This window comes from Ailuropoda melanoleuca, chromosome 20 (genome assembly GCF_002007445.2).
Source record: "Ailuropoda melanoleuca isolate Jingjing chromosome 20, ASM200744v2, whole genome shotgun sequence".
In the NCBI taxonomy this organism is placed as follows: domain Eukaryota; kingdom Metazoa; phylum Chordata; class Mammalia; order Carnivora; family Ursidae; genus Ailuropoda; species Ailuropoda melanoleuca.
The window spans coordinates 14,960,808-14,971,295 of NC_048237.1; the positions used below are offsets into that span (position 1 = coordinate 14,960,808).

Below are 10,488 nucleotides of genomic sequence, written 5' to 3' on the forward strand. Positions count from 1 at the left end.
GGGAGTCACTCAGCAGCACGCCCGCTTGGCCAGCAGGGCAGTTTCTCCAGCGTGCGCGGCGTCCTGCCTCGCAGTTCTGAACCCAGGACAGAACATTAGCATCAGATCACCTTTTCCAAAAACTTGTTCCACGCGTTTAGTTAAGTTTACTTTCTGTGCCCTCAATGTGAACTTTTCCCACCTCCATTCTCATCCAACGACGTTCCTCCCCACCCGCCGCCCGCCCCAGGCCTCCCTCCTCTGAAGTCTTTGGCCCAAGGGTCAGCAACTANATTCTCATCCAACGACGTTCCTCCCCCCCCACCAACCACCAAAGGATCCGGGTTATCCGCCCCATTAATATATTAGCCAGGTATAACAAAAGGAAGCGCGTGGCTGCAGAAGGCAGTGTGACTCCAGGGAAAGGTGAGGAAACGTGGCCGGGGCCCTGCAAGGCAACACGGCTCATTGCAGTTCTAGCTCGTGAATCGGCCTCCACCTAGGCAAAATCGGTGGAAGACGCGGTGGGAGTTGGCGCTCTGGGCTGAGCGGGTGTTGGGTTAGGCGTTTGTAGCTGGGCTATGGGAGTGAAGAAGCTCAAGGCTCCCAGGTGAGACCCAGAGCTAGGGGAATGTTCCAAAAACCGACCAGTCACCTGAATGTCGCAAGGAAAATCATCTCTCTAGGAGTGAAGCCCTGGATGGGAGCCTCCTTCCTCCCTCATGCATAATGGGTCCATAAAATTAAATATATAAATGAAACAAACCACCACAAAACCCTTACATTCTTCTCATTAAATTGCTTATGTTTTAAAATAACAGCTCTTTGGTGTGAAAGAAAGAAAAAAACGGACTTGGGACATGATTAGACAAGCAGAGGAGTAACTAAAATGTCATGGGAGAGAGGGGAAAGAAACTAAAGAGATTTCCAATTGAATGCATTGTTCCTTATTTCCAAGCAGTGCTTTGGGGGGGGGGTTGATTTCCAGGTTGTTTTTCTGGATTTCAGGGATTTTTCTTAAAAAGCCCCTGAGGTAATCTTGAGGAAAGAAGTAAAGAGTCAACACAGAGAAACATCACACTGACTCAGGCCTCCCCTAGTGTTGGCCGTTCTGAACTTCATCTTGATGTGAGTTGACGAGTATCCCACCTGAATTCCGAGGTCCTCAAGACCTATTCCATTTAAGCCCTTTTCTTCCCAGATTTTGAGGGACAATATTCTGCTTTTATACTCTACATGGACTAGAACATAGAAAACCCCAAAATATCATGAAGTGGCATCTAGAAGGAGGGAAGTTTCTCACTTTCTGGGGCTACAGAGGGGGAGTTTATGCTCAACGTGAGCTTTGCTCTTACATTGTAAAGTCACAGCTGACATAATTGGAGAAATGAGGAAGTTAGAAAAAAGAAAGGTAGCAAGTGAGGATTTCCCCCTTGTCAGATTTTTAAAAAATGTTTATAGTAGGAAAATGCATGCCTTTTACAAGTTAAAGTTGAAATGGATGGGTATTTTCCAGCTCCACACTCCGTGCTAGAATGATGACTGGAGGGGGCGGTGGGAAGGTGAGGGCTGCAGTCTGAGCTGTCCAAAGTTCAATGAACCGAGCTAGACTGGGAGCTAAAAGAGAAACACCAATGAAACCATTATGGTCTTAAATGTAACTATTCGGAAGAAAGAAAAAAAAGCCCAGAACACTGAAAGTAATCTGTTATTAAATGTTATCTGAATACACCAAATAGGATCAATGGTAGAAACTAAAACTTGCAGAAACGGCTGCTTTAAAAACAAAAACAATAACAAAAACCTTATATCTCCCCAAACAGATTCCATTTCTAAATGGGAAGGTTGTAAAATCTCCCAAGTTGTTTCATTTTATTACATTCTTACTCTCATGAGTTTCTACTGATGTTAATGATTCTATTTGAGAAAATCTTATTTCTAAATTTCAGCATAATTTAATGACCTATTTAGCCCAAGGTAGCTTACAAATAATCAACTTTTGCACATAATTGTCTTGAACTAATTAGACATTATCTTAAATCCATTTAGTTGCAAAACACATTTTACTACAATCCAAATAAGCAATTAAGGTTTAATTTTTGAAAATAAAATATTTTTACAAATTTGTTAAACAGCTATTAAATAATTTTAGCAATTTTATCTTTCCAATGAGCGTTTCCTCTTGACATGTTGAAGTATCACATTAAAATACATTATAGCTGAATGTTCTACAATATTACTGCTAAATCAACAGAAAACCAATTGATCTTGAGGAAAGGTTAATTAATTTGGGGTACAGGTCTCCTACTTTGGTCTGCATTGAAAGGAATTGGTATTGATCACAGAAAATTTTTGCAAAGAAACTTAAGCATTTTTGTGGAATTGAGATCAATTTTTTTAACTGCTAACACAGCAAGATTTTTAAATTTTACACTCCAGGAATTCTTTTCTGCTATGGCTCACTCAACTCTGTTATACTCCTAAGAAAAATCATGTTTTTTATACTTTCAGTGAAATTAGTCGAGTGTTCTAGGCTTCAGAAAATGAAAACAGAAGTTAAGAACTTTAATAATTTTGTTTGTTTAATCCCTCCTCCCTTAATAATGCTCACCAGTTTATTCTGCTATGAAGAGTTCACGGAGGGACAATGGAAATTAAATTCTATCTGTGACGTAAACACCGTAATAGCCTTCATGTAGAAAATAGAACGAGCTGCCTTCTACTCGGGAACACGTCTAAGTTGTGTAGTTTCTGGTGAGCTTTTCCCCTAGCTGTGTTTAGCTGTCTTCTCTTTCTATAAGTAAAGAATGTGCCAGGCCCAGAACGAGGTGACAGTTAACATTTGAAGTTCTCTTCCCCAGGACTGTATCCACTCCCAAAACATTCTTTTTTTTCCTAAAAGTGCTCGGTGGTGGCGTCGTCCCTGGGTCGGAGAGCCTCGGGAGCTTTGCATTGGAGGGTCTGCAGGAAGGCTTTTCCTTCTCGCTCCCTCCCTCCCCCTCCGGAGACCCCTCCCCCATCTCGAGGGAAATTGCTCAATAAAGCGAGCCCGGTGGACGGCGGCTGAGCTGTCGGCAGCCCCTTTCCGCCCTCGTCTGCAGGAACGAGTGTCCGAGGTGAAGAAATATAGAAATTCAAGGACGACAAGGGGGGCGGGAGGGGTCAGGGAAGGCGGCGCGCTCGAGGAAGGTCGTCGCAGCACTCCCTCGGAACCACAGATGTTTTCCTCCTGGCCCTGGGGCGCGGCGCCCCAGCCCCGGGCGTTCCGGCGTTTGTGTGTCCGGGTTTCCGAGGAAGGGATTACGCAGCGGGAGCAGCCGCGGCAACGCGGGGTTGGGGCCGCAGGAGCGGTAGAGCGACGCCTGGCCTTCTTTGTTGACTTTTAGGTCTCGGGCTCGACAGAAGATTTATTCGCTGGGAGGGGAAAATGCCCAAACAATAAAGAACTAACTGCACTTGTCACCCCGAGATGCCTGCGGTCCTGCTCTGTCCCTCTTCCCTGGCAACCGCCCGCCGTGGCCGGGTCCGCGCCCTTCCTAACGCGCGGGGCGCAGGTCTCCCGGGCCCCGCAGAGCGCACGCAAGGTGCCCGGAGGTGCTCTCCTGCTCAGGGGTGGCAGAAAGGCGCGTGAGAAGCCCACGAAACCCAGTCCCCGCGACCCACCATTCTAGCTTCTCAGGCAGGTTTCCAAAGTGGCCTCTGCCAGCAGCCTGCGGCGCCTCGCCCCCCGCAAGCCCAGAAAAAGTCTCTGCCGAGTGAGAGAGAGCGCGAGCTAAGGCCCACTTAAGCCTGGCGGGTGAAGGCAGGACTTGATATTGCTAATATGTTAGAGAGGGAAGGGAACATCACCGAGGGGGATGCACGAAAGACGATTTAGATTCAGTGAGGCTGGTAAATTTCCTCGGCCCAAACTCACGTCCTTATGTTACATTTGGAATTCGAATTTGCCAACGCGTTTGTTTACCCGCTATATAAATAAGTATTGAGATTGAAAGCTTTTTCCTCTCTTTGGGACTTTAATGTCCTTCATGCCCTCCAAATTAGATTTTGAAATCATTCAAACCAGTTATTTCCCTCTCCTCCTTTCATTAGCTGAAGTGGGGGGGTGAGATTTCTGGATTTTTCTCAAGTGCTACATGCCACCCCTTCTCTCATCTGGGGAGGCAATTACGCGATAATTAAGGGACTCACACAGCTCTTTTTATCTTGTCCGCAGTGTGGAGTGGGGCGATCAAAGTAAAGGCTGTCCAAGTTCAAGCCCCCGCGAGGATGGAGTTCATACACAAGGGCTCAGGCAGGCTAGCCTCTGCTTGGGCTGGTGTTGTTATTGTGGATGTCAATCCGAACAAGACTTACAAAGAAATAGGTGGACTGGAAAGTGAGCCTACTATCAAAGGAGATTAATGATTTTGTGATCTCAAGCAACTGTAGGGGTGTGAAACTGCATTTAAAAGCTTCTTAGAAGGCAAACAAATCATCAGCTTTAAGTTCTCAGGAACGATATTTTTAGAAACAATATTTTTAAAGGTATCTTCACAAAATACAAAATAGCAGCTCTCCCAAAATATCCTGGTGGCATAAAGCTTCTCCTGCAGGAGTGATTTAACTCGACTCCGCCTGGCCCCCTCCAAAGCTACCGTGATGGTTAAGTTTTGTTTCTCTTTTAATGGAAAAAAAAAAAAAAAAGAGTTCAGGATTCTCTGTTGTAGACAACTTAATTTTATCAGCCACATCTGAAATTTTACCCTCACCAGAATACTTCACAGATAAAGGAAAACTAGACATTGAGGAAGGGGGAAATGTACTTATATTAATTAACTTGATTTCACTGTGGACAGACTCAAAGGAAATAGAAGTCAGAAATTAAACCCATTACTGGGAATAAATAATCTTAAAAATCTCAATTCTTGGTATATTAAATCAATTTATCTACCCACTTTTATTGAATTTCTTTAACTGCTTTATACTACCTTCATGTTCATATAATAAACATAAACAAAACAATTTTGTTTTAGATCATTTTCCTTTTTGTCATTTATATTCAGTGCCGGACTTTGGAAAATATCATTTTCAGAATACCTATTTTGGATTTAATTGAGGAAAATAACAGAAATACTTTTTTGTTAACATTTGATTTATTTAAAGTCCTTAACTGCAAATGATCAAGAACATATTCCACGGCTTAAAATTTATCATTTTCGATATTTAAATCAAAATATTTTAATTACAATCACATTGATAAAATTAACATTTTTTTAATTTGTAATTTTAACCATCATTTAAAGCAATTTCAACTATAAAGAAAAAAAAGGAATAAACCATGCAATAAATTAACATTGAGAAAGCAAAGAAGAATAATGAAACCCGTCTGGCTATACTAACACCATGTCCAACTGTGAAAAGTGCATTAACACTGAATGAAACAAGCACATGATGGCAATAATTAAAATGGCCACAATCAGTTGGATTTTGGAATTTTGGACCAGATTTTGAAATGCCACGTCCTATAACTTCTCTCTCCTTCAACATTGTAATATTCCCTTTTTTCCTGGAAAAAATATTATTTAAATGGTATAGATACATAGAAGCTAATTTTATACATGTTATGTGACCTCAGAATGACATGACAATGGCACTCTGCAAAGCAAGGAGCAGAGTTACTGAGGATGGCAATTCTTGAGGAATTGATTCTCAGGGCTATATGTGGGTGGCGAGGACAAGGGAGGTGGGTGTCTTTGTAACTTCTTGGTCAGGCAACTCTTGAAAATGTACCATGTATATCACCTACCTATTATTCCTACGTGTTATGCAAATATATGGAGGATGTCTACATATTTGAGCATGTGCATAAATAAGTTCGTACATAATATATATGTATTTCATTTTAAGATGTCTGCTATCTGAATGTATCAGAAATGGAAGCAGAGTGACAAATGGCTCTGATGTTTATAATCAGTTTATGTTTTGCTGCATAACAGCAGTATTGTCCTTCAAATACTTTTCATAGCGCCTAGTGTCTACTTGTTTCTTCACCCTTTCAGTTCTTATGGTTAAGAGTATTGCCACAGACCTGTAAACTTGTGGAGGGTCAGGCGAGGCAGGGTGGGGGGGGGAAGCACAAACAAATATTTTACAAGTTTGACCATCTTTCTTTCTTTCTTTCTTTTTAAATAAACCCTGCACAGACTAGAACGTGTCTGGAGGGGAAAGAGGGAAGAAAGGGAGAGGAATAAGGAAGTAAGAGGATTTTATATATACATTTGTGGATTGTTAAACTTTGCAGGAAAAAAATTTTGTTGGTTTGGGATTGGTTTTCTTTGTAATAATATACACAAGGCATTTTGAATACAATAACAAAGTAACAGTCCTTTGCACTGGGGAAAAGATTGTGCACACACACACACACACAAATGAAATAAAAATAGTTGGGATTTTATTATGCTGTTGTTGGCTTGGTATGTGTGGTTTTGTTTGCTGTTGATTTCTCTCTCTGTCTCTCTCTCTCTCTTGCTACTAGCATGGCCATGCCAGACAAACCCCCAGTCCCAGGGAGCTAGGAAGTGTTTAGGACGGGTCTGGAATACACACCTTGGTAGTAGGCCGGCTCCAGGGCTGAGGGCTCGATGGGGCTCCTGGTGGCCACCGAGGCGCTGCCGAGGGGCAGACTGGCGGGCAACGCAGCGCCATAGGGCGAGTACTGTAGTGCCTGCTCATAGGCCTTGAAGTCCAGCTTGTGCTGCTGCTCCGAGGACGACATGAGGTTGTTGATGGAGAAGGGGTGGTTGAAAGAGTAATGGGGGTCCCCTTTCAGGTGCAGCTGGGACTCGTGGGGTGCCAGGCCATGCGCCGGGTGGGAGGGGGGAACAGATACCAGTGCCCCGGGCCCGGAGCTGATCGGGGGCGCAGCCGAGGAGGATGGAGTCTTCAACTCCGAGGCGCCCCCTGTCGCCGTCGCCCCGCTGTGGTCCAGAGTCTGGGGGCTGGCAGCCGGCCCGGGGGCCGGCGCGCCCTCTAGCTGGCCTGCCTTACCGTGCACGCCCCGATGAAGGGGCGAGTTGGCACTGGGGTTGGCGGCGCTCGAGGGGTCCTTGCGGCTCTCAGGACCGCCCTTGGCGCCGCCGCCGCCGCCCCCGCTCCCGCTGCCGCCCCCGGCCCCCGGCTGCTTCTCACACTTGAAGCGTTTCTGGCGGCGCAGGTAACAACCGTTCTCAAACATGTTGCCGGAGTCCGGGTGCAGCGTCCAGTAGGAGCCCTTGCCCGGCTTGTCCGGGGAGCGCGCCACTTTGACGAAGCAGTCGTTGAAGGAGAGCGAGTGCCGGATGGAGTTCTGCCAACGTTGCTGATTCTGCCGGTAATAAGGGAAGAGGTCCATGATCCACTGGTAGATCTCGCTTAGCGTGAGCATCTTGCTGGGCGCCTGCTGGATGGCCATGGTGATGAGCGAGATGTACGAGTAGGGCGGCTTAGCGTGCGGGTAGCTGCGCTTGAAAGTCTTGGCGTCGCCGCCGCCGCCCGCCCGGCTGCGGCCCAGGTTGGACGGCGCGTACGCCATGGGGCTCATGCACGGGTTCATGGCAGCGGCGTAGGGGCCCAGGCCGTTCATGGGGGCCGCGGGCTGCGCGCCCATGGCGCCCATGCCGCCCGGGCTCAGCGTCGTCCCCATGGCCGTCACGCCCGCCGCCGTCATGCTGTTCATGGCGCCCGCGGAACCGCCCGGCATGCCAGCCACGGCGCCCGGACTCAGGCCGGCGCCCAGGCCCGGGTTAGCGTAGGACATGTTGAACGAAGCTGGGGTCATGTTGCCGCTCGTGGTCATGGTGTTCATGGTCATGTAGGTGTTCATGGAGTTCATAGAGCCCAGGCCCGAGTTCATGTTGCTGACGGGCACGGAGGAGTAGGCCTGGAACGGAGACAGCGAGGGAAGAGGCCCCGAAGGGCGGGGTTAGTAGTGGGAGCCGGCGGCCCACCGCCAGGGGCGAACCCGGAGACGTGCAGAGAGCGTTTCTGCAAAGCATAGGACCCCCCACCCGGGGCAAACCGTCAGGCGCCCTCCCCAGAAAGAGCAAAGAAATGTCTTGCGCAGCAGGGGAAAAATCTTATCTCGGCAGGCATGAAAGACAAGCGCTCACAGAAAATATGTCCCCAGGAAGATGTGTAATCGCCTTACATGCCAGGCTCAGGGGCCGACTTCTAGGTCCCCTCCATCGCCTTCTGCTTCCACGCCAGTTAGTATCCCGGTCCCCACCCCAGACCCGCCTCATCAAAGCCCTTTCGGTTAAAAGGAGTTAAACTCCGAAAATAGAATTATTCTCTGACTCTGCTGATTCACCCCACCTTATCGGGTGCGGTGGGCTCGGCGGTGTACCCCCCCCCCCGGGGGGGGGTGGACAACAGAACACCAGCTCTGTGCCTAACTCGCCTAAGCCTGCCAGGCCGGGCTGGCCGCATAGTAGCCTCGGCTGTGCGGGGTGGCTGTTAATTAAATTCTCCCTGATAGAACTAATCGTTCATGGCCATATGACCATCCATTTCTCAACAACTGGCTTTACTGCCTTAGCAGTCTTCCCCAAATGGTGACTTTTCGTCATTATGCTTAGAAGGAGTGTTTTCCATTTACTTGTAGCAACTGTAATATTAAAAGGGAAAGAAATTCATAAGTTAAATAAGTTTTGGGAAAAAATTAAAAATAGATCTACAAGAGGAGAGAGGGCAAAGGGGAGTGCATAATATCAGTGTACTACACATAACTTTAACTTGACTTTACATGTGCATCTCCATGAGCCATCCAAAAAGTTGCATTAATTTCATTACCTATTTCCAGCCCCATAACATTTGAAAATTTTGGTGACACAATTTGTCAAAATAATCTATTTTGTTTTCCCATACTGATATGTTACCATGGATTATTTCAAAGCTTGGATTTAAAATCCCATTTTAAATTTCTAAAATCAAAGTCTACTTATTTTCTCTTAATGCTATTCTATTTCCCAATTCTCAGCTTTAACCTACAAGGAAGTTCTTTCTATAGGGGATTTCATTAACTAGTGGGTTGAGATGTCTGCATCTGAATTAAACCCAAGGAAGAGTTCTGTGCTCATTTTTAAATTATCAGGAGAAAACCCTTACCAATAGCAATTTGGGAATGCACTATATATGTTAAAAACATAGAGTCCAGAAACATAAAAACGTCTCTAATAATTTAATAAAAGTAATATCCTTGAATTTTTTTCACCAGCAGATACAATTTCATTTGAAAAAAATAAAAGGTGTACAAATTTAACTAGGCACACTCCGCTATGGTATGCAAATAAATTCAAGCTAAGTTTGTGAATACATAAATATACAAATCTAAATAAATTGCCATAAAAATATTCCCTGATTCTATATTTTTCTGTCCATGTCTTAAAGTATTTTTTACTTTCGTTTTTTCTTTTCTTTTCTTTCTTTCTTTCTTTCTTTCTTTCTTTCTTTCTTTCTTTCTTTCTTTCTTTCTTTCTTTCTTTCTTTTTTTTGTCTTTTTCCTCTCCCCAAGATTATCGAAGGCCATTTCAATAAGCGTTTTTACTAATGGTGAGCTTTTGGGGAGTAATTGCCAGCTGTTTCCAGAAAAATACTTTTAGTAGGTGATGGTCCCGCCTGTACCTGGTTTTCCTCACAATCCCTTTGTGCACATTGTAAAATAAACCACATGAACGTGCCACCAAGGGGACAATGAAGAGAAACAGGTTCTCCGTTCGGGGTGCTGGAGGAAAAGTCAGTTCGCACCAGCGCCACCCAGCGGTTCCAGAGTAGAATGAGCACACTTCTCCCCAAACAGGGCTTTTAAAGAAGTTTTATAAAATTTCGGAATCGATTCATTATTAAGACTCTCAACTTAACAGCGGCGCGCTTTCTTCTGAAGACATCTGCGAATTCAAGCGTGGGAGGAAGAGGCCGCCCTGCTGGAGAACTCTGTCTTTCTTAGAGTTACCTCCAACTCCTGCCGGCGCCCGCCCGCCAATCCAAGGCACCCCGGGCCTGGTTCCGGCTCCCGCTCTTAGCAGAGAAGAGGCAAGCTCTTTCCAGAGCGGGTGCTTTCAAAGCCCAGAGTTTCCTAAAACCCTCTGGCCCGCTCCAAGCGCCGAGCGCCGCCGGGACCCAGTCTCCCCCGCGGGACACAGGATCCGGCTCCAAGGCCCGGCCAAGGCCTGTCCGGGAACACCTCGGGTGGGCACGCAGCAATGGCATGGAGGAAGCGCCCCCAGCCCGCCAGCCGCCCATCCTGCCTGGCGCCCGCCTCTCCGGGCCTCCACCTAAACGGGTTCCGGGAGCGTCCCGCCTGCTGCCCGCCTCTCACCTCCTGTGTGTCCGCATAGTAGCTGTTCCAGTCGCTGCTCTCATGCCCTTCCATCTTCACAGTCCCTAACATCCTGGAGCCACCCTGCCCGATGCAACCATCCAGCCCAGTGCGAAGCGACGGGCGGCCGCGCGGCGCAGGGCGGGGGGCGGAGAGCCGAGCAGCTGCAGTCA

At 46.7% G+C, this 10,488-nt stretch overlaps 1 protein-coding gene across 1 annotated transcript; it reads right to left on the bottom strand.

Annotated features, from left to right (window-relative positions):
• Positions 1-5,216: 5,216 nt before the first annotated feature.
• Positions 5,217-10,482, bottom strand: FOXA1 (forkhead box A1). The gene is made up of 2 exons (XM_019806468.2): positions 10,316-10,482; positions 5,217-7,879 (listed from the first exon to the last, which is right to left on the bottom strand). The coding sequence occupies exons 1-2, from the start codon at positions 10,385-10,387 to the stop codon at positions 6,533-6,535; spliced, it is 1,419 nt and encodes a 472-aa protein (XP_019662027.2). The 5' UTR covers positions 10,388-10,482; the 3' UTR covers positions 5,217-6,532.
• Positions 10,483-10,488: the final 6 nt, after the last annotated feature.

Excerpts from the sequence above, each read along its gene's own strand:
- FOXA1 (XM_019806468.2), bottom strand. The coding sequence starts at position 10,387 with ATGTTAGGGACTGTGAAGATGGAAGGGCATGAGAGCAGCGACTGGAAC. Across the intron at positions 7,880-10,315 it reads ACTATGCGGACACACAGGAG|GCCTACTCCTCCGTGCCCGT; the intron begins GTGAGAGGCGGG and ends TCTCCGTTCCAG.